The sequence below is a fragment of the Myxocyprinus asiaticus genome, chromosome 13 (assembly GCF_019703515.2).
Source record: "Myxocyprinus asiaticus isolate MX2 ecotype Aquarium Trade chromosome 13, UBuf_Myxa_2, whole genome shotgun sequence".
Classification (NCBI taxonomy): domain Eukaryota; kingdom Metazoa; phylum Chordata; class Actinopteri; order Cypriniformes; family Catostomidae; genus Myxocyprinus; species Myxocyprinus asiaticus.
Window position 1 is genome coordinate 22,239,866 of NC_059356.1, and position 24,906 is coordinate 22,264,771.

Consider the following 24,906-nt stretch of genomic DNA (forward strand, 5'->3'; position numbering starts at 1 on the left):
ACACAGCTAACTGCTTGCTAAAAACCCTCTGCCAGACCTGTAATAGGAAGCACCTTTTGGTACTGCACGAGGTGAATGATCAAAGCAGAGCTACAGAACAATCCCCTCCAGCCAGTGAAGTTCTATATGTGGACTGCCCAACCTGTGACAAAGTGCTGCTGAAGGTAAGCAAAGTTCTGCTTCAAAATGGCAACAGGTCCATGGAGGCCTATGCTGTGCTGGATGATGGGTCAGAGAGGACCATCATCCTGCATGAGGTTGTGCAGAAGCTAAGACTGAAGGGAGAGCCAGAGGACTCAGCATTCTGTGAAGTAAGGCAGGATACATAGTCCATTCACAGGGCAGCAGTGTCCTTCACTGTCTCTTCAGCAGATAACCCAGGTAAGGCATACAGGATTTGTAATGCCTTCACAGCCAAAGCTCTCGGTCTTGCAGAGCACACACAGACAGTCAATGCTCTGCAAGAAAAGTACAGACATCTTGTTAACTTGCCATTACAGCAGCTAAATAAGGTCCACCCAGTGCTTCTCATTGGCTCTGACTGCCCCCACCTCATTACACCCATATATCCTGTCAGACTGGGTCTTCCTGGTGGTCCTGCAGCTGTGAGGACACGTCTAGGCTGGACACTGCAGGGTGCAGCACAGAGGTTGGCCAGCCACCTCTCCCCACAACATTGCCTCTTCACCAGCCTACAACCCATTCACCACCTTGATGCAAATGTAGGGAACTTGCAGAAAAGGGATGCTGGCCCATGCAAGAGTGAGAAGGTGGGCAACAGAGTGCCTTTCACCCAGTGGTATGTGCAGTCAGGAGACAACTCAGCAAGTTACATTCCAAGAGGGACGTCTCATCACAACATGAGCCAGCAGGTCAATGGGCCAGCCACCTGAAATAAGACAGTAAATAACTCCTGTATTCAACAGGGATGGACAGCAGCCCAATACCACCAATAGCAGCCCCGTGGGTAACAGAGATGGAGTAGGTGACCACATTCACACAGAATAGCCTCCCACACGTATGGTATCAGGCTGACACTGAGCTTTGCTGTCACTGGACATGGAGACAGCTCGTAGCTGACCACTTTCAAGGTACCTTATTTGGAGGAGGTGGACTTCTCAGGTCTGTCCCAGGCTGAATCAAGCCAACACATGGCCAGAGACCAGGGTCTGCCTTTTCCTTCAGCCCGAATAACTGTTTCTCCCATTTCGCCCCACTTAAATTCACTATTCATTGGAGAAGCCTAGCTGTGTTTGTATATAGAAGTTAGAGTTAAGTTTGCTAGATTCGTTTTTATATTTAAGGAGTTTTGTCGAGTGTGTGTGTGTGTGTGTGTGTGTGTGTGTGTGTACGTGCATCTAATAGTAAGTACATTCTACAGAATTGTTTTCTTATATCTGTAAACTGAATAATTAGTGCTAAAACATCATTCTGCCTAAATGTTTACAGTAATGTATACACTGTAGCTCGTGTCACTGATGTCCTGTCACACATGTTTCTCTACATATTTGTCATTTATTATTAGTTTGTGCTTTGTTCACTCACTGTTAAATAGCGATGCCTAGATTCATCGCGAGACGCACACATGCGATCTAGAGTTGTTTAATCGTTCGTGGTTAAAGCTCACATGTACAGCAGTCTGATGCTCATGCCCTGGCCTTACTCACTTGTACCGTGCATGCACAGTGAACATGTTAACAGTTAATTATCTAGTTTACAGCATAGACACTTTTGTACATAGATGAGTGCAAATATATGTAGAAATATTGTGTTACTTAAGATTTATGTGCTTGGAATTTGTATATTTATATGCTTATTTATATTGTCTATACTTTCAGAACCACACACACATGCAATTCACACAAATTTGCAAATTAAATATTACAATTTGTAAGACAATCCTGGTGTGAGACATAATTTTTCTGACCGGACAAACCTGCACTGTAAAATTGCAACATTAACATACTGTTTTAGAAGAAAAAAACAACAGTCTTGTACTGTTAAAAAATGCACTTATGGGGCGGGTCTTAAAACACTGATAACGTGAAAGATCCCTACAGCTTGCGGCTTGTGTTCTGTACAGAGTACAGCAGTAAGATTCCCTAACTACAACGTTAACTATGAGGGTGATTTTTCCATAGAAGAGGCGCAAGGTCCACGTTTCCGGCTGTATGTAATATTTTGATTCATCTTGCTAAATGAAGCATGCCACTAATATTATAAATTAATATTAATATGACAATTTATACGATACTCCAGCTTCATGTCATATACGGGAATAAACGATTATATAACAGGGATTCTTGCTTTAACTATACCATCTTTCTAATATGGCCGATTTTCGTTCATTTCTTTAAATTTATGCAGTATGTAAAATATAGTTTTCACTTTTAGCAAAACTGTTCATAAAAATGTTGTCCATTTCAAAGAGATTTTTGTCATGTTGAATGGAAGATGAGCCTGAATGTCGGAGTCATACTTATGAGACTCGGTTATTCTCCCTTTTATTCCCTTATTTGCACAAAGAAGTGACAGTTAACCATGACACAATAATTTGACACAATACATAATGATTAAATTGTGTATTGTATCATTACTGTTGTTTAATTATGAATTTTGTGGTGTGCTATTACAGTTTCCTCATAAGTTATTTTTTCTTCAGAACAATGTAGTTCTTTACTCATGTCATCTGTAAGCTCATGCTTTGACGATTGAGAAATAATAATAATGTGCAAAAATCAGTATTGTTTAATTTTGTCGTGTTCTCAGTGATGTTTGGTCGCTCTGCAGATGGCGCTAAAATTGCAGCTGATCAACAGACTGATCTGTTGCCGTATAAATTACCACACTTGTAAATCGCTGGATTTAAATGTGGCAAAGTGTCATACAACGGGACACAGCAATACTGAGACCATCCACCTTCAAGCCAAAGGTATTTAAATCTATTAGCTATTCCTAGAATGTTATTCTTTAATATTATACACTAAAACATTGTTTATTACAGTTAATAATATATACAATGTAATTAAATTAGTTGTGACTGATATTTAATCGAAATATGACCGCAAGTGTTTGCTACTACCACAGTTTCCTATCAGAGAACACTATACTGGAAGTTCAGTTACCGCTGAGATTTTACCGGAAATATGTAGGCTGTACGTCGTGCATAGAGGCTGTGTCTTGTTTGGAAGGCTGCGTCTTCCAGAGGTCACATTTGTCAGCCGCATACGTCATTAAGGCTGTCTTGTAGCAAGTAGGACACTTTGAATGCAGCCTTCGAATGCGACCTTCTTTCACGGGAATTCGGAGGGTGCATGAGGTGAGCACTCACAACCCACAATTCTTTGCTTCAATGGAAATGTAAAAAAAAAGAAATGATGCTGATTTGCCCGTAAATATGATGTTCAAATGCAAGGAATGTTAATTCCAAAGATGAAGTACCTCAGTAGACAGGAGTAGAGTATATAACATGTACAATTATATTAATATATAATTAAAATAAAGTATTATAGACTAAACAGAGGTGGGTAGAGTACCCAAAAACTGTACTCAAGTAAAAGTACAATTACCTTAAAAAAAGAATTACTCAAGTAGAAGCGCTAACATAATTATTTGAGTAAGAGTAAGAAAGTGTCCAGTTAAAGGAGTATTCAAGTAGTGAGTAACTTGTTACTTTAACAAAATATACAATGGACATTAACTCCCTACATTCCATAATATAATACACATTTAACGTGTATTACAGAATTATTATTATTATTATTATTATTAATGGAAATTCTGTCATCATTCAACATCACGTTGTTCCAAACCCGTATGACTTTGTCTTTCATTCATCTCAATAAGGAGATTTTAGACAGAATGTTAGCCTTGGTTACAATTTACTTTCAGTGAATGTGTTTTTTATATATATATATATATATATATATATATAATGTGTGTGTGTATGTATGTGTGTGTGTGATATATATATATATATATATATATATATATATATATATATATATATATTTATTGAATGTGAATGGTGACTGAGACTGTCAGTCCCTAACTTTTCTGTCTAACATATTTTGGGTTCCACAGAATACAGAAGGCAACATGGGTTTGGAACAACATGAGGGTAAGGAAATGATGAAAGAATATTAAATTATGGCTGAGCTATCACTTTAAAGGGGTAGTTCACCCAAAAATGAAAATTCTCTCATCATTTACTCACCCTCATGCCAACCCAGATGTGGATGACTTCCTTTCTTCTGCAGAACACAAATAAAAATTTTAGAAGAATATTTCATCTCTGTAGATCAGTACAATGCAATCGAATGGGTGCCAAACTTTTTATGCTTCAAAAAGCAAATGCAGGCACCATAAAAGTAATCCATATGACTCCAGTAGTTAAATCAATATCTTCAGAACTGATACGATAGGTGTGGGTGAGAAACAGATCAATATTTAAATCATGTGTTGCTAGGAGGTCTTCTCCCAGCCCAGCAGGGGGCGTTGCAGAGAAGAATGTGAATCAACAAAAACACAAGAATAAGTGAAAGTGATCTGTTTCTCATCCACACCTATCATATCGCTTCTGAAGATATTGGATTATTATGGATTACTTTTATGCTGATTTATTTATTTTTTTGCTTTAAATTGTTGGCTCCCATTCACTTGCATTGTATGAACCAAAAGAGCTGAGATATTCTTCTAAAAATCTTCAGTTGTGTTCTGCAGAAGAAAGGAAGTCATACACATTTGGGATGGCATGAAGGTGAGTAAATGATCAGAACATTTTCATTTTTGGGTGGATTATCCCTTTAAGGGCTCTTGTCAGATCTGGATGCATTTTTCAATAAGAAGAGAGGTTTGGAAACCTTTCAAGTAATTATTACAGTATATAAAGTGAATATTATATATAATGCTGAAATCTAAACCAAAGCAAGATCATGTTTTATTAATGCCTACTTTCGCTATTTCATAGCTTTTAGTTGTTAGTTCCGTGTAGTTACAGTCTTCAGTGTCGAAAGAATTTAGATCATTATTTCTGTACAGCAGTACCACCGCACCCTAAACAGAGTACGCAGCCTGCGTTGGACACCACGTGCAGAAATGCTGTCTGTTCGCGCTCCAGTTGTCAATAACGCGATCGGCAGAGCAAAAGGCATTTACTTTTAATGTGGATGTTTACATGGATTTATACATTAAATCAGCCTGAAGTAGCTGTGATAGTTTCCAGTACACATGCGAGGGTGCGGGTTAAATGCATAAATAATGCTTATGACATGCGGACTGTGGGACAAAGCGCACTGATATATTGCTGCATATTTAAAAATGTACACTTAAAAACTGATGTCACAAGAGCCCATATTTACTGAATTACCTTTAAAATGACCATCACCATGTCACAAAAGCCCGTGTTATCATTAGAGCCAAAACTTACCTCAGCATTCTGCCTTAAGTTGGAGCAGCAATTTTAATCTTGAAATATCTGCTTGTCTTGGTGTAAAATGAAGGCATTGCATGACGAAACTATTCTTTTTTTTTACTGTGCAGAGTGAAGAATGGGTTCCACTTAGTTAGAAGAGCATGATGCTGCAGCAGTGATGGAGTCATTTTGAGTGACAATCTGTGACAGCGCACGCTGCTGTGTGCACTGTCGTACAAGTCACATTCAGAAATCTCTCCATTACTGGGCTTAATTAAAATTAAACCCAGTAGTGTAACGACATGAACACTGCCCATTGTAACAAAGTAAAAGTAAAAAAATTTCATTAATAATTTACTTGAGTGAGAGTAAAAAGTACCCACTTTTAAACCTACTCAAAGTATTTTTCCCCAAAAAAGTTACTCAAGTAAATGTAACGGAGTAAATGTAGTGTGTCACTACCCACTTCTGAGACTAAAATTACCCCTGTAAAATCTATTTTCTTTTCTCTCTACATCATTATATCTCTTCTAAAATGTACCTCATACATTCCCTTCCAAAGGGACTTTGTTCCCTTCTCACTCAAAGTCCTCGCGCTTGTTAAAAAGTGGCGTGCTGTCATAGCAACCATGACATGTTCTGTTTCCATTTGTCCTATGAAGGCCGTCTCGTTTAAACGAGGCTTGTTTGAAGGAGGACGCTCGGTTTACTGCAGCCTTCAAAGGATGCATCCTAGCTAGCATGCAGCCTTCAAAACGAGATGCAGCTAGAGTCAAGTGCTAGTACTAGTACTGCTAAATTGTTTGTTATTTTGGTTGCTAGGAGACATCTCTGTTGACAATCGAACACCGGCTGAGCAAACAAGAGAATTGCAGTTTTGTTTATTATACGTCATCTTCCGAGCATCGGGCAATGGAATGCATATGGTCAGAGATACCATGTCAGAACTGACCACATCAGTTCTGAAAGGAACGCAGACCCTTTATTTAATTATTTTCTTTTAAAAGTCTTATGAAAGAAACAGCACCACTGTGGTGTTACCATAGAAATGACAACAGCAGCTGTTTCCTATTCACTATTCATTTACCATGAACTCTCACGGATTTAAAGATTCTACAGATCTTACTACTGATTTCACTTCGATTACACTGATCAAATCTCGGAGGTTCTTATTTAAATACTTTATTGGTTAAAAAAAGTATGTAAAGACATTTTGAATGTGATTTTTAATTCTGAAACACTATATTTTCTTATGGATTCTAAGGAATTTAAGCCTATTGTCTCTTAACTTGAGTTAAACATGTGTCTCATGAATATTCAGACTATAACTTCCCCCTAAAAACAGAATGAGTGACAGATTGTCAAGGTATGTTCAATAATTATATATTTCGTGCTATGTTTATGTATCCTCACATTTATTCTACTATTATTTCATGAATTTCATGTCTGCATAATATATTACTTTTCATTTATTTCACTTTTCCCGATTTCCATCCATGTGAGTTGGAAGCCTGCGAATTGGTTTGATAGGCAATACCGAAAATCTGTGTGGTTTTACATAGTAGGTTAGTTCGTTACCTCATTGCTGGTTCTCAAGATAAAAAAACAAAAAACAAATACATTTGCCAATAATTAATGTGGAAAATTTATTTATTCATACATTATACAGAAATATTTAAAGAAAGGCAGTTTTAAATGTAAAAATATTTTAGTAACACAAACTGCTTGCCTTCCAGCATGCTGCGTGGAAGACCTGAAAAGCTAGTTCCAGTAAGAAGGTATGTATAATAATTCCTGTTTGTTTGGGTAATGACATGTTATTTTAGATTTGTTAAACATATTGACAGTCATGTGATGATGATAATTGGTTATTTCATTAATTGTAATTTGGATGCAGCATCACATCATAGTTGTTTTTGAGTAGGCCTATAAATATAGTGAGCAAGCTTGGAGCAGGTGCTAGAACAACCTAGCTCATTTGTGAAGTTCACAAGTTATTTGTGTAACTGACAAACTTGATATTGAAAATTGGGTGCTTTCATAGTGTCGCAAAAATGTTCACCTGCAAAATGTGCTCACAAAATTGTTCTACAATCCAGGCATACGTAAGACACATGCGAATACACAGACATGACTTTTTATGTCCGTGTTACCTAATTGTAAAAAAACTTTTGTAAAATGTGAAACTTTTGAAGCTCACACTTATCGACACAAAGATGGCAAATCAGATGTGATGCAAGTGTTGTTTGCCACATTTGATTTAGCATGTCATATTAATTTGTGCAGTGTCAAGTGTGAGAATTTGAAGAACTTAATCTGTCACCTCAAAACACGCATCAGAGAGGGGAAATCCATTCCTTGTCCATTTTGACAATGTGATAAATCCTTAATGGTTTTGTCCAAATTCACATCTCGTATATCTAGAAAACACAGAGATTATTCTGAGGGAAATCTGTCCATTGTAAATCCTGCCTGTTATTCTGAAACAGCAGTTTGGTACACCGCTGTTTGCGCAAAGCAACACTGAAAGTACTGAGGAATATATTTTACCAGAAATTGTTGGTGAATCACAGTTTTGAGAAGTGTTGCCCTGTTTTATTTGAAATTGCAAAGCAAATTGCTGCTTTCATCATCTGTCATACAAACAATTGTAGAAAAATTTCAAGAGCTTCATGAGATAAGCCAGTCACATTTACTTTTCAAGATGAAAGAAAAATGTATTACATGATATAGAAGAAGATATAAATGTGGTCACTGATGTCTTGAAAAGTGAAGATCTTTTTTATGTTTGCAATTCTTATAAGCTTAAAACTGACCAAAGACGGAAAACAGTTTTCAAGAGTGTTTAATTACATTGATCCAGCACCAATTTGTCTAGGGCAGAATGATACTGGAAAAGAGTGCTTTGTGCAGTATGTGCCAATTAAACAAACAATCGAATCACTTTTTTGGGTGAGGTCTGTTGTGGAGCAGCACAAACAAGTTCAAATTTCTGTCTGATCTAGTAATGTCCTTCGAGATGTGTGGGATGGCAATAACATGGCTGAAAATGTGTTTTTCAAAGAACAGATCTCACCATTTGGCTTTATCTTGTATCAGGATGCTTTAGAAGTGGCAAACCCTTTGGGTTCTGGGAAGAAGCACAAGATACTTTCTGTATATGCCACTCTTGCAGATATTGCATCACACAATAGATCAAGCATTGACCAAATGCAACTTGTGCTGCCTTGCAGGGAGTATTTTTGACAGAATTTAATTGGTCCAAGACCTTAAAGATCTTGAGGTAAGTGGTATTACTTTGCCAGATGGACAGGTGTGCAGGGAAACATTATGCGCCATTGCCGGAGATAACCTTGGATCTCATAATATTGGAGGCTTTGTTGAAAATTTTAGTAAGAGTATGCACTTCTGCAGATATTGTGAGATTGAGCAGGCAACATTTCAAGTAGATCCTCTTGCCAAAGTCTGTATTAGAATAGTGCAATCATACAGTGATTTTGCACAGGCTCAGAGTTGTGGTCGATCATCATATGGCCATGGAGGTGTCAAATTTAACTCCATATTTAATGAGCTCGCATATTTTCATGTGTGTCAGCCTGGGTTACCTCCATGTATTGGCCATGATCTTTTTGAAGGTATTGTGGCATCTGATTTGGCATTATATATCAAGCACCTTGCAGTAGCGGAGAAGAAATTCACATATCAAGAACTGAATGGACACATCAATCATTTTAAGTATGTAGGCAATGATGCCAACATACGATTTCACCATGCGACAAACGAATTCACCAAAGTGGCATTCAACTGATCACAAAGTATTGTGAGGTTCAGTCTGGGAGTGAAAATCGTCATGTTTACTTGTGTAACCTCCATTCCCTGTTAGAGGGAACAAGACATTGTGTCAGTGTAGTGACACTAGGGGTCACTCTCTTGGGAGCCCGAGACACCTCTGGTCTTTGATAAAAGGCCAATGAAAATTGGCGAGTGGTATATGCATGCCACTCCCCCAGACAGATGGGTATAAAAGGAGCTGGTATGCAACCACTCATTCAGGTTTTATGCTGAAGAGCTGATATAAGGTCCGGCTATTTCAGCGGGTAGTTCAGCGTTGTGGCAGGAGGGACACAACAACTCCTTCCCTCCATCAGGGAACGGAGGTTACACAAGTAACCATGACGTTCCCTATCTGTCACTCACTCGACGTTGTGTCCATGTAGTGACACTAGGGGTCCCTAAATGAAACGCCACAATTGGCTGAACTGTGTTACGTGAACTGGCGGTGTGTGGTGGGCAGACTACTGTGTGCCTCATAGCCAGCACACCAGGTCGACACGTAACCTCCCCCAACATAGTTATGAGTGTCGAACGGCCCTTTGGGGACAAGTTGACTACCCAAAAGATAGAGACAGGCTAACCCAGTCGTGGCCTCTTTCCCCCCTTTTTTCCACTCGATCTTAGGTCTTCTGCGTCCCATCCAAGGGCCAGACATTGAAATTCCAGAGGTCTGGTTGGGGGTGCTAGATGGTGCCCCGTCCCGAGGTGCGTGAGTTCCGAGCACCCTACTGGCCCGCCCAGGCATGGTTCTACCAGGATGACCTGCTCCTCATCCTCCCTGACCTTGCACAGGGTCTTTGCAAGTAGGCTCACTGGGGGAAAAACGCATATTTGCACATGCCAGGGGGCCAGCTGTGTGCCAGCGCGTTTATGCCGAGGGGGGCCACAGTCAGGGCGTACCAGAGCGGCAGTGGGGAGGATTCTTGGGAGGCGAACAGGTGCACATGTGCCTGTCCGAATCAACTCCAAATCAGCTGGACCACCTGAGGGTGGAGTCTACACTCTCCCCTGAGGGTAACCTGTCGTGACAGTGCATCCACTGTAGTGTTGAGGTTGCCTGGGATGTGAATGGCTCGCAGCGACTTGAAGTGCTGCTGACTCCAGAGGAGGAGTCGGCAGGTGAGTTGTGATATACAGTGAGAGCACAGACCGCCTTGGCGGTTGACACATGCTACCATTGCCGTGTTGTCTGTCTGAAGTAACACGTGCTTGCCCTGGATCAATAGCTGAAACCTCCGCAGGGCGAGCAGAATTGCCAACAACTCGAGGCAGTTGATGTGCCAATGCAGTCACGGGCCTGTCCACAAGCCGGCAGCTGTGTGCCCATTGCAAACAGTGCTCCAGCCCGTTCTGGAGGCGTCCGTCGTGGCCACGACATGCCTGGAGACCAGTTCTAGAGGAACACCTGCCCGTAGAAACGAGAGGTCAGTCCAAGGGCTGAAAAGATGGTGACAGACCGGCGTGATAACCACGCGATGTGTCCTGCGATGCCATGCCCATCTCGGGACTCGAGTCTGAAGCCAGTGCTGAAGCAGTCTCATATGCATCAACCCGAGCGGGGTGGCCACCGCTGAGGATGCCATATGCCCCAGGAGCCTCTGAAAAAGTTTCAGTGGAACTGCTGTTTTCTGTTTGAACGCCTTCAAACAGACCAACACCGACTGGGCATGCTCGTTCGTGAGGCATGCTGTCAAAGAGACCGAGTCCAACTCCGAACCGAGAAAAGAGATGCTCTGAAACGGGGGGAGCTTGCTCTTTTCCCGGTTGACCTGAGTGAGCTAAGATTAGCCAGTAGTCAAGATAGTTGAGAACGCGATTGCCCACCTCCCTTAGTGGGGCAAGGGCTGCCTCTGCGACCTTCGTGAAGATGCGAGGAGACAGGGACAGGCCGAAAGGGAGGACCTTGTACTGATATGCCTGACCCTCGAATGCAAACCGCAGGAAGGGTCTGTGTCAAGGAAGAATCGAGACGTGGAAGTACACGTCCTTCAGGTCTACCGCTGCGAACCAATCTTGATACCAGATGCTCACCAGAATGTATTTTTGCGTCCGCATCTTGAATGGGAGTCTGTGTAAAGCCAAGTTCAGTACTCACAGGTCCAAGATTGGCCGCAACCCACCGCCTTTTTTCAGTACGATGAAGTAGGGGCTGTAAATCCCCTTCATCTCGGCTGGAGGGACAGGTTCTATTGCACCCTTCCGTAGGAGGTTAGCGATCTCCGCGCAAGGTAGCAGTGTTTTCGTCCTTCACCAAGGTGAAGTGGACACTGCTGAACCTGGGCGGACGCCCGGTGAACTGAATCGCTTAGCCGAGTCGGACGGTCCGGACCAGCCATCGCGATGGATTGGAAAGCGCAAGCCACGCATCCAAGTTCCACACAAGGGGGACCAAAAGGGACAACGTCGGACATACCAGCAGGTGGGGCCTCGCGGCGGGGCGGAGTTCGAGGTGCCACACCATGTCGTGGCCGTGCTGAGTCGAAGGACATCGAAGCACTTACCTGGCTCCTTGTGACCACCCCCAGAACAGCCTGGGATGGGGGAGGAAGAGGCCTGTCCTCGTGACCTGTGGAGACTGTCACATCGGGGGCGGATTTGTGCCACAGCTGGGCGCTCAGGGGTGGGAGACCACCGCAGGAGCGCCAAACCTGCCAAATAGAGTGGTGGACAGTGGTCGTGATGACGACCGTGCACACCGATTACATGACCCTGGGAACAAGGAAACCGCTCTTGCTGAGCTCTTGAATACTGCAGCCACTTGGGCATGCAGCACGATTAAATGCAAAAGGTAACATAAAGATAGAGAGGTCTGCTTACCAGCTCCAGAGCAGTGGGTTTCGTCGTCCCTTGGTTGCCCGTCTCAAAGGCGCTTTGAAGCCTTTCACGGGTTCTGGGCGGCCGCGAGACGGGTGGCGTCTGCTTCCTGCAGTGGGCTCCATGCCGGGACCGGGCCGAAGGGGCAGGCTGCAGCGGAGCCGGTGCAGTCACTGCAGGGAGACACCCTTGGTGACAAGTAGACTGGGTGCGGGATCTTGAGCCGCGCCGGGGCAGGATATGCCGGACAGCCTCCATCTACTGCTCCACCGTCGAGAACTGCTGGGCAAAGTCCTTGACAGTGTCGCTGAATAGGCCAGCCTGGGAGATGGGGGCGGAAAGGAATCGTGTCCTGTCGGCCTCGACCATCTCGACCAGGTTGAGCCCAAGGTGGTGCTCCTGGACCACTAATGTGGACATCGTCCACCCGAGAGACTGCACCATGACCTCCGTTGCTCAGAGAGCAAGGTCAGTCACCGAGCGCAGTTCCTGCATCAATCCCGGGGCGGAACTACCCTCGTGCAGTTCCTTTAGCGCTTTGGACTTGCAGGAGAGCCATGGCGTGCAGGGTGGTGGCACCTTGTCCAGCGGCACCGTAGACCTTGGCCGTCAGAGACAACGTAAACGTACAGGCCTTGGACAGGGGCTTTGGGCACCCGCGCCAGGTGGCGGCACTCCGCGGGCATAAGTGCACCGCGAGCGCCTTTATCCACCTGGGGATTGCTGAATAGCCCTTGGCCGCCCCACCGTCGAGGGTAGTGAGGGCGGGGAAGCTGAAAAGATTGGGACCAGGCAGTAAAAAGTGCCTCCCATGACCTTGTTAGCTCTTCATGCACTTTCGGGAAGAAAGGAACGGGGCGGGGTGTGGCTTTTGAGCGGCGCCGCGAGCCCAGGAACCAATCATCAAGCCGCGAGGGTTCAGGGAAGAGCAGAGGATTCCACTCTAGCCGACGCTCACGGCTGCCCGGAAAAGCATGTCATCATCTCCGCGTCAGCCTGTGACTGGGAAATCGTCCCCGAAGGGTGGAGCCCAGCTGAGGCTGCTGCGTCCGACTGGACGAGCCCGCTCACCGATGCTGTGCTTGAGAGCTCATCACTTTCGTTGGCTCCGAACAAAAGGTCGAACTCGCCATGAGACGAGCCGGTGGACTCATCCGGAAGCCCGATTGGGGCAGACGAGTGTACTGGGGAATGGGAGGTCTGCGGTGGGATACCTGGCGGAGGCGGTTCCATTGGGATCCCCAAATTGCCCCCAGTGCTAGCCGCGTTGGCCTCATACCTGTGGGTAAAAGGACCGAGGCGGGGAGCTTCTGGGGTGGCTTGCTTTCTTACAATGGCGAGCCGCATCGTTGCTATGGACATGTCCTCGCAATGAGAACATGACCATCCACGAACGCTGTCTCCGCGTGAGCAGTGCCCAGACACGGAAGATAGTGATCGTGACCGTCAGAAGGTGAGAGATAACGAGCGCAACCAGGAATAACACATAATCAGAAAGGCATCTTTAAAAAGACGCGTCTTCCGTGTGTGCCGCTCTTTTAGAGAAATATACTCTTATTTCTGCCAAAGCGCCCAGGGGCACTCTCTGGCCAAGCAGTCAAAACTGGTGCTTGCTGAGAATGTTGCCAGTCTTGATTGGAGACAAAATTGTGAATCCTGGTGATGACAATACATGGCATCTTGTTTTGTAACTGAGACAGATAACAGAGCTCATTTGTGCACCAGCTATCTCTGTTGGCCAGGTGGAGTATTTAAGAATTTTAACTGAAGAATATTTATTTTTTCAATTGCAAGCTTTTCCTAATCATCCACTAAAGGCCAAACACCATTTCATTATCCATTATCCAGAGCTGATTGTCCACTTTGGCCCTCTCATCCTTCTGTGGACATTAAAGTTTGAGAGCAAACACACACATTTCAAACAGTGAGCCTGGAAATTACACAACATTAAAAATCTCTGTGGAACCCTGGCTGAAAGTCATCAACTTTTACAGGCTTTCCTCAGTGCTGGCAGCAACTTCCCACCAAATTTGGGAGTGGAAAAAAGCACAGATTTGTTTTAGGATACTACAGTGATGACATTAAACAATCAGTTTTTCATCTGAACTTTGAACCTGTGAACTCTCAGATAGCACACAAGGTTACAGTAAAGGGAACAAAGTACAAAAAAACATGTTTGTTGCAATTGGTGAAGGTGATGAAGGGATTATTTTTGGATAGATCAAATTTGTTCTAATCCATAAGGGTTCAGCAGTTTATTTTATTACTGAACAGTATCAGGCTGTTCGCTGTCCTGATATGGGTGTTTACTGCCTTGCACCAATGTAGAGGATGCATTGTTGTGTTAACCATGAGCATCTACTTGATTACTACCCTTTACCCAAGTACACAGTCCATGACATCCCGCTGCTAATTATTTATTTTTTTTCTCCCCAATTTGGAATGCCCAATTCCCAATGCACTCTTAAGTACTCGCAGTGGCGTGGTGACTCGCCTCAATCCAGGTGGCGGAGGACGGATCTCAGTTGCCTCCGCATCTGAGACCGTCAATCCTCGCATCTTATCACGTGGCTTGTCAAGCACATTACCGCGGAGTCATAGCGCGTGGAGGCTTCACGCTGTTCTCCGCGGCATCCACCACACGCCCCACTGAGAGGTTACCACGAGGAGGTTACCCCATGTGATTCTACCCTCCTTAGCAACCGGGCCAATTTGGTTGCTTAGGAGACCTGTCTGGAGTCACTCAGCATGCCCTGGATTCTAACTCGCGACTCCAGGGGTGGTAGTCAGTGTCAGTACTCAGTGTCAACAGAATTGATGAGATGCACAAATATGAGCTTAACCCTTCACAATCACAATGTGTAATAATCTGCAAAACCATCATCAACCAACTGACAGCTTTGCTGATATGTTCCCTGATGGCACCTTAATGGCTGGAGGTTATTGTTCTCTCTTCAATCAGGTGAAAACTCGGATTGAGAATGTAAACCGTGAAAGCACATTCACACACCATAGGGTTTCATCACATTCTGCACACAAAAGGAGACCAGTTGACATGGACCCTAATCCTAACCCCACCTGAAGAAACTCAACAGACATTGGAAAACAAGCAACTGGGACTAGAGGAAATTTACAAAAAGGAGGGCATGGGTGGAGTGGAGAGAGCAGAGGTGATGAATACAATAGAGGCTACATACTGCTGTCAACGACAGTATATTAATGCATCACTATACCCCTCCATTGGAGAAGTCAGGAGCCAGTGGCCTTATCTTTTCCATTTAAAGTCCATCTTTACTAATTTTCAACTCCTAACTGACATTAATGTTCTGCGTTCCCTGGAGCTTTCCATGGATCAAAGTGGAAAATCAATCATTGAATACTTTAAAAAATCAAATAATATAAATGTCAAAGCTGTGTTCTCTCAGTCTCATGCTAAGGATGTTGAGGTGGGACTCCATGTTGTGAAGTTACTGATGGCACACTTTAAAGGAAACACAGAAGGACTACTGTTTTTTGCTGATGTAAGTAATATGTTATTTTTTGTACACCTCCAAATTTTCTTTTTAAATTGAATGTTTATTGGTATTCAAAGGTATTATGCATACAATTGACACCAGTTAAGAGTAATGGAGAAACTGTAACCCCTCCACATGTTATTCTAACATGTATTTTATTCCCTACAGGCATCTGCCAGTGCAGTATACATTGAGAGGACCCTTAGTTTACCTACAAGTCCTCATCTCATACTGCTTTGTATGTGCACTATTATTAAAGGTGCTATATGTAAGATTGACAATAAGCATTTGAAATGGGTACTGCAGCACAAATTCAAAATATTGGAGAGTTGTCTGCCCCGCCCCAGACTCGAAGCTCATGTGGGTTGTCAGAATTAGCCAACTCAGCATCCGTTTTAAAGGATTTCTCCATCTTCCAAAGGGATCTCCAATATTTATCCTTGTTTTACTACACCTCTGGTCATGGTGGTTTTTAGACAGATGGCAAGGCTTTTTAGGTCGGGTGGAATCTGTTATCTCTGATCCAGTTTGTTTGCCTGCAAACTTGTTAAAATCTGGCAACCCGGCGGTGTCTAAATACTTTTGGTGAGTGGGCAGTGGGCGGGATCACACAGGCCAAAACATAAACAGAAATTCTGCCCGTAATGGAAACTTCAAAGTAGAATATACTGGCTATAGCATTGCAATCGGAGAAGCCAGTATTTAAACTTAGCATGTTTTCTAATTCTCTAATGACATATTATGGTCATTTTATGATTTAGTACAGTAGAAATATTACATATAGCACCTTTAAAGAATTAGGGAAGTAAAAACGGAGTGATTGAACCAGACTGACCACATGACTTATTCCTGCACAATGTGTTGCCTATTCAACAGTATTCAGCATGGTAATTCACTTAGGTTACCACAAAATTATGTTTTCTAAGATATATTGTTTAAGTTTCAGGCAGACCAGATCAGTTCTGCACTAAGCATTGGATGATCAGTTTTAAGGGACAGGTCATTTGTGAGATCATCCAACCTACATTTTTGACAGGCCTTGCTGCTGTGTTTTCAGTGTATACATTTTCAGTGTACAGTACCAGGTGCACTGGAATTCATTCAGAGGTAAGAAATTTCCTATTCACCTCCACTTCAACTTTCATTTGGCACTCAAGCACATATCATTAAAAAGAAAATGAATTAAAGCTTAAGTGTATCATTTCTGCGACACTAGTGTTGCCAAACAAAATCGCAAAAATGACGTATTTTAACATCCAAAAATTACACAAATCAGCTTTGACCGTTATTTTGCTTAAACTCTAATCTAACAATAATGTTTTTACAATACAGGCGCTTTATTGGTATAAAGTCAGAAAGGGGTTCTAAGACCAGCTGGGCCAAAATGGTCTTAAATAGGACTGGGAAAATGGTCCTAAAGAAGACTGTCACAGTCAATCCCCATGTCTCCACCCCACTGAAGAAACTCAGACTTCGAATAGAGTTTCATTTAGAGATGTCAGCAATAAGCAATAAGCAATAAGTTCACATTCTCTCTTACACACTTTGTGTGTGTGTGTGTGTGTGTGTGTGTGCGTGTAAAATTTGTGAAAATTACGGTAATTTACTGTATTTTGAAATCACAGTAAGAATGTGCAAACAAAAAATGGTATTGATACTTCATAAAACCAGTAAACAGCTAGCAACCCTGCTGCCAGCTCTATACTGTATTTTTAACATTTACAGTATTTAATTGTGTAGTGAATTACAGCATCTTGCTGTATTATGTAAAAACGTTACAAACCCTGGAGAAGCACAGTATGGTGCTGGCACCCCTGATACCAGTATGCTACTATATATTTAGTTTTTTTTATTTACAGTTTTTTACTCTGTTGGAGATTTACAGTAAGAAACTGTAAATTAAAAACAGCACAATCACTGTAAGACAACAGTAAGGAGCGGGCACACCTGCTGCCAGCAAAATACTGTTTTCATTTACAGTACTCTACAAATCACTGTTTATTCAAAAACGGTACAACCACTGTAGTAAAACAGTTAAGAGCTGACACCTCTGCTGCATCACTTTGCTGTTATTTTACAAGGCAATTTTTTACAGTGTGTAGCTGTTCAACTAATACAAACCAAGTCAGATAAATAGCCACAAGTTTTTTCACATCTCAATCAGCTTGGTAGCTCCCTATGTCATGAATCAGTATAATGTGAACACAAATTCGAACACTGGCAAGGATGTTCTTTCACTGAGCATTGGGACACTTGTGACATGATTATGAGCTCACACATTAAAAAACACACAGCTGGATTTAATCAACAACATTACTGTATAAATGACACTGTCATGCTTTTTTGTGTTTTTATAAAAGATAAATGACAAATAAAGAAATAAAAATATAAAGAACTATATTTTTAACCTTTTTCTAACGACTCTAATATTTAAAAGATTGTTTCCCTTTAAAGGTCATTTTGGAAAAAAGACATTACAATCAACATCTCTTGAAAGAGAAAATAAGGCTCTAATTTCATATTTTTACATTTGTGCTCGTCTTCTAACAACTTGAGAGACATGACGATGTTTCCGGTAAAGGAACATAGTGAGCAAGGATGCTCCCTGGTTTTTACGGTGCATTCATGGAGTTTTTAGGAAGTGAACATTTCAGTACACTGAAACAATTTTGCGATTGGGACAGCTCTAGAAAAGGCAGACTCCCTTATCAGTGCCCTAACTACTGAACTAAGGAGCTGTTTGAGACGCACCCACCGAGATCAGTCTGGATGCGGGAGGTTTACTGGAATGTGTATGCAATTCCATTAGATAACACAAGCAGTTCAGAAATTACATAACATTTAAAACATCTATTCATATTTCATTTCTAAAATTGAAAGCCTGCATACCTTGCAGAGGTGAATAAAACTCTAAATTACACAAAGACATACACACATATACACATCACACACAACCAGCTGCCAAAGCAAAGCTGTCTTAGTTTCTAATTGGATTCAAAATGCATGTACCCACATGCTCTTTACACAGCGTGTTGCTGCTTGGTCTTTTGCAATGGCTCCGTCACAGTATCATGGTCGTTGTGCACTATGGTTGCCAATGGTGACTGAAGCTTCATCTGAGGCATGAGCTGGGCTGTCATCAGGGAGTCCCACCATAGAAACAGAATAAGCTTCAGTGCATTGGGTACCAAGGCCCAGTGCTGAGACTGAGTCACATGGTACCATTATGACCAACCCCCCTTCCTGACCCTTACAATCCATATGAGTGGGGGAAGGGAAGGAGAGGAGGGAAGTAGAGAGAGAAAGAGGGAGGGTAGAGTTGGAAGTATGAAGGCAAGAGTAAGAGTTTGGAACAAATAAACGAGTGAATGAGAGAGAGAGAGAGAGAGAGAGAGAGAGAGAGAGAGTGAGTCTTGTATTCTCTGTCATACTGGAGGGAAGGAAATCATAGCCACACAGCTCTGACCCTGTGCCTCTGCATTTGCACATAACCTGGAGGAGAGGAACACAATCAGACAGAGAGAAAGTGGCAGATAATAGGAAGCCTCAGCATTTGGCTGGATAACAGGCTGTCGGAGAGAGGTAAGACAAGGGAAAGAAAGAATGTATCTCAGAGCTTCATCTTCTGGAAGTCTCCCAGCTATGTGAGGACATCTGTGGATTTTTGTAAGGATTCCATTGTAGGAATATTGCACTGGGAAGGTGGAGCATTGGGAATACTGTGCCATGAGTGGGATCAGGAAAAGGGATTGCTGAAGCATGGAGCAGGTGAGTGATATAACCTGCATATTCTACATTATACAGAACAAACATTCACACTTAAACACACAAACAAAGACATTGTTCCCTTTTCTAGACAGCAATGCTTTGGGCAAAAGCAAACAAGCACAGCAGGATGCTTACTTCACTCTCTATCAGGAAAACACGTGTGTGTGTGTGTGTGTGTGTGTGTGTGTGTGTGTGTGTGTGTGTGTGTGTGTGTGTGAGATTGTGGGCAGGTTTAAGTGGTTTACGTGGACTTTTTTTTTTTTTTTTTTTAGATTACAAACTGGTAATTACAAGCGTATTATGCTATAAATGTGGTTTATGAGGACATTTCTAGTGTCCCCATAATTCAGATCGCTTAAACATTTTAAACGATGTTTTATTGAAAATGTAAAAATGCAGAACGTTTTTTGTGAGGGTTAGGATTAGGGGTAGGGTTAGGGTTAGGGGACAGAATCTATAGTTCGTACAGTATAAAAATTATTATGTCTATGGAGAGTCCTCATAATAGCTGCACCAACGTGTGTGTGTGTGTGTTAGAACACACTACCAGGTGGCTTTTTTTTTAGCTGATGTTGCTCGCAGTTTTTTTTCTTTTCTTTTTTTCATTGTGGTGATGTCATTCAGGGAAAGACCTTCTGCATATCATGTAAATAAAGGGGGTGGTTTCAGAATAACTATTTGATTCGACTATAGCATGTCTAATTTGGTGTATTCCTGCTAAAAATCAGATTTCAGTAACCATACACTCTGCTTTGGATTACCACCCCTGGACAAGTATACATCACATGCAATAACTTTATGGGTTCAGTAAAGGTTACCTGAAGTTTAGGGGGTGTCACTAATTTTGCGTCTGAGGTATTTACCTGATTTATCTGAAAATGTTTGCTGTTCAGCTGTATCTTGTTATGCACAGTGACACTAAAGAGAAACAAGGATGCTGATACCCTTGGTTGAATTTGGTGCCTGAGCATTATGTCACTCTGTTATACGTATTCAATAGTCTTGCTCCTTTGGAGCAACTCTGTGTGAGAGAGCTAAGGACACCATGACTCTGCAATTTTCGTTTTTTGTTTTTGTGTGTATGTGTGAGCCTGGTTTGTGTGTGGATGTGAGCTATGTTTGAGTACAAGCTTCAATTAAAATACTAATTTCCTAAACAATCCTCCTCTCCCTTTAAGCGGGTTGCATGCTGTTTTTCCTGCTCTCCATTGGAGCAATGTCTTACACGGCCAGTTATATGTACTTTTGAATTATGAACCGATCCAAAATAATGTATTATTAATAGGGATATGGTATTCAAATACCAAAATCACTATTCAGTTATTCTGCACGTGTTTAGAGATCTTCAACCCGATCTGAGTCTGAAAGTACCCAACAAACCTACAGGTTTGGGGCCAGGTTCAGGTCAGTTTTTCAAGTAGGCTATAGGGTGAGTTAAGGGCTGTCCACACGAGGACATGAAAACATGCACTGGACAGACGTCTTTGTTGTGCCCAAAGGCATAGATTTGGCTTGAACATTGGGGGGTTTGCAGCGTGAAGAATTAAAATGTTTCTATTGATCATCGTATAAATACTGGGGGGTTGTACTTGCTTGTTATGATTATTGGGGGTTACCTCCCCCCCCATCCCCCACAGAATCTATGCTCCTGGTTGTGCCACAGCTCACTGTTAATTTTAAAATAACTTTAATATTTATAAATGCATCCCAATGTTTTTACACCTGGAAGGCGTATGCTTAAATATTTGAAATTAGTTTTGTAGACAAAAATATAATTGTGCCACCATATTCATTTATTTCATTACAAAACTAAAATGTAAGTTTTTGAAATTGATTGGACTTGGACCAAATAATAAAGAAAAGCAGCCAATAAGTGCCCAACATAGATGGGAACTCCTTCAATACTGTTTAAAAAGCATCCCAGTGTGATTCCTCAAGAAGTTGTCAAGAGTACATGTCTGCAAATTCTAGGCAAAGGGTGACTACTTTGAAGATGCTAAAATATAACACAGTTTTGATTTATTTTGGATTTTTATATTCACAACATAATTCCCATAGTTCCATTTATGTTATTCTATAGTTTTGATGACTTTATTATTATTGTAAATTGTTAAAAAAAAATAATAATAATTATAATAAATGAGTAAGTGTTTCAAAACTTTTGACCGGGTGTGTGTGTGTATACAGTATATATAAAATGTTGCATAGTAAGGATTTCTTCAATAATAATGTCATAAATAGTTTTCATTTATCAATTAACATCATACAAAGTCCAGTAAACTTAAAAAAGCTAAATTAATATTTGGTGTGGCCACCTTTACCTTTAAAACAGCCCCAGTTCTCCTAGGGACACCTGGACACAGTTTTTCTTGGTTGTTGGCAGATATGATGTACCAAGCATCTTGGAGAATTCACCATAGCTCTTCTCTCTCAATTGCTTCTGTCTCTTCATGTAATCCCAGACTGACTAGATGTTCAGTGGGGGGCTCTGTAGGAACAATGCCATCTCTTGAAGAGCGCCCTGTTCTTCTATTCTAATCTTTTCTATTTGCAAAAGTAATGTTTGGGAGTCTAAAATGTATTTTTCCTATTGACACACTAAAGCTGAAGATATAAATAACCATCTTAAGATAAATGTTTTTGTGAAACACCTTAAGCGCCTAAGACTTTTGCACAGTACTGTGTGTGTGTGTATATATATATATATATATATATATATATATATATATATATATATATATATATATATATATAATACACCGATCAGCCACAATTTTAAAACCACCTGCCTAATATTGTGTAGGTCCCCCCTCATGCTGCCAAAACAGCACCAATCTCAGAATGCTATTCTGAGATTTGAGTTGGCGCTGCTTTTGCAGCACGAGGGGGACCTACACAATATTAGGCAGGTGGTTTTAATGTTGTGGCTGATATATATACACACACAAACACACACACACACCCGGTCAAAAGTTTTGAAACACAACCTAAATGTTTCTCATAATCTTAAAAATCTTTTGATCTGAAGGCGAATGCTTGAATGTTTGAAATTAGTTTTGTAGACAAAAATATAATTGTGCCACCATATTAATTTATTTCATTATAAATCTAAAATGTAATAAAAAAAATTTGATGAAATTGATGACTTGGACCAATTAATAAAGTGCCCAGCATATAGATGGGAACTCCTTCAATACTGTTTAAAAAGTATCCCAGGGTGATACCTCAAGAAGTTGGTTGAGAAAATGTCAAGAGTACATTTCTGAAAATTCTAGGCAAAGGGTGAGTACTTTGAAGATGCTAAAATATAACACATTTTTTATTTATTTTGGATTTTGTTTAGTCACAACATAATTCCTAGTTCCATTTATGTTATTCCATAGTTTTAATGACTTTATTATTCTAAAATGTGAAAAAAAAATTATAATAAAGAATGAGTAAGTGTTTCAAAACTTTTGACCAGTAGTGTGTGTGTGTATATAGTTAGATAGATAGACAGACAGATAGATATTTGCTCTAATTAGTGCTGGAGCATTTAAGGCTAGTTAAGGCCTGAAAGCAGTGGCGTAGCCAAGACTGGGCCATTTCGGCAAATTAGACCTAAGCCCACCCAGAATATTAGAGCTTATTATTTGACTTCAAATAATTGTTTATAAAATAGTTAAAAAAATGCATAAATTCTGATCTCTGAAAGTGTGAAAGAACTGTTTGAATGTGCCACTTCTCTGTTGTTAAAAAAAAATAAAATAAAAAAAAATAAACTGGAGCGAAAACTTGGCTTATCCATTTTTATTAAGGCCCACCCAAAAGTAATTTCCTGGCTATTCCCTTGCCTGAAAGGTAAAAATAAAAATGAGCTAAATGTTTATGCTTCAATACTTGGCATTTTTGTCCCTGTACTGATACAATCCAGATTTACAAGCAGAAGGGGAACAAAGCAGTTTGTGGGAACAGTTCGGGGAATTTCCGTGCTTTCTGCTTCAGGAAAGGTGCTGGCAATGTACATGCACAACAAACTAGTGATCCACCTCTCAGAACATACTCTCCCAGAGTCTCAGTGTGGCTTTAGGAAAGGCAGAAGCACCACTGACATGATCTTCATCATAAGGCAGCTACAGGAGAAAAGTAGAGAACATCACTGCAACCTTTACATGGCCTTTATTGACCTCTCAAATGCATTTGACACCATCAATTGTGAGATGCTCTGGAAATATCTTTTACAACTTGGAGTGCCACCCAAGTTTCTCTCCATACTTCACCAATTACATGATGGAATGCAAGCCAGAGTCATCGCCGGAGGCCTCCAATCAGAGCCTTTCGCTGTAGAGGTTGGGGTCAAGCAGGGATGTGTCTTGGCTGCTGTTCTATTCAACCTTCTGCTGTCAGCCATCACACACCTATTCCATCTCACCCTTGGAAACACAGAGGGTATTCATATCCAGTACCACCTAGATGGAAATCTCTTCAATGTCTGACGGCTCCAGACTTGCAGTAAAACCCTGACACGCCAGATATGCGAACTGCAATATGCAGATGACTGTGCTGTTGTAGCTCTCACTCCACAATCGATGCAGCATGCTCTCAACATAATCTCCAGCATTTATCAGTCCTTTGGCCCTCCAGATCAACATTCAGAAGACAGAAGTTGTTGTACAGCCCACAGAACACCCCTCCATACTTCTGACTTTCCACATCAATGGTGTTCCACTAAAAGTGGTGGACAGGTTTAACTACCTTGTTTTCACACTCTCCTCAGATTGCTGTCTTTCCCATGAAATACACAACCGCATCAACAAAGCTTCTACAGCCTTTGGGCGCTTACGTGTGAGAGTCTTTGAGAACAAAAACCTGAGAATAGCCACCAAGGTTGCTGTTTACAATGCGGTATGTGTTTTACGGGGCAGAGACATGGACACTGTACAGACGATACATTACACTCTTGCAGGGTTTCCATGTGCAATGTCTCCAAAAAATACTTGGTCTCTCTTGGGAGGATCAGACGCCCCACATAGAGATCCTTGCTAAAACTAACTCCCTCTGTGTGGAAACAATGCTGACCAAGCGTCATCTTCATTGGCTTGGGCATGTCATCCGCATGCCAGAGCATTGCTTACCACGGCAAGTCCTCTATGGTCAAATCCCTGCAGAAAATCGCGCTGCTGGTGGGCAGAAGAGGCGCTTTAAGGACTGTACCAAAATCATTCTAAAACACTGTGGTATTGACCCCACACATGTTGAGATCCTAGTTTGCAACAGGCCAGTCTGGCATGCCTCCTGTTCCAAAGGGATTGAAGTACTGCATCACAACATTCAGCAGTTGTGGAACGAAAAATGCGATCAGGCATTGCTTCAGCATCAGGGGTCTCCTGCCCCATTTGCAATAGAGTGTGTGGCTCTAGGATTGGCCTCCACAGCCACATGAAATGGAACCAGCATCAACCTAGCTGACAACTTTACCCAAATCCCTTCCTACTCCTTTGAAGCAAGTGTCATCATCGGACATGATTGACAAGCAAGAGAGAGAGAGAGAGTGAGAGAGATAGAGATAGAGAGAGAGAGAGA

The 24,906-nt window shown here is 41.7% G+C and overlaps 1 protein-coding gene across 1 annotated transcript in view; it reads left to right on the forward strand.

The window, feature by feature from the left end:
* The first annotated feature begins 19,320 nt into the window (after window positions 1-19,320).
* LOC127450133 (rho GTPase-activating protein 23-like) overlaps window positions 19,321-24,906 on the forward strand; it is a 137,845-nt gene continuing 132,259 nt past the window's right edge. The window contains exon 1 of the mRNA XM_051713940.1: window positions 19,321-19,344. Coding sequence (XP_051569900.1) covers window positions 19,336-19,344 — 9 coding nt within the window. The 5' untranslated portion in view covers window positions 19,321-19,335. The remainder of the gene's footprint in view (window positions 19,345-24,906) is intronic.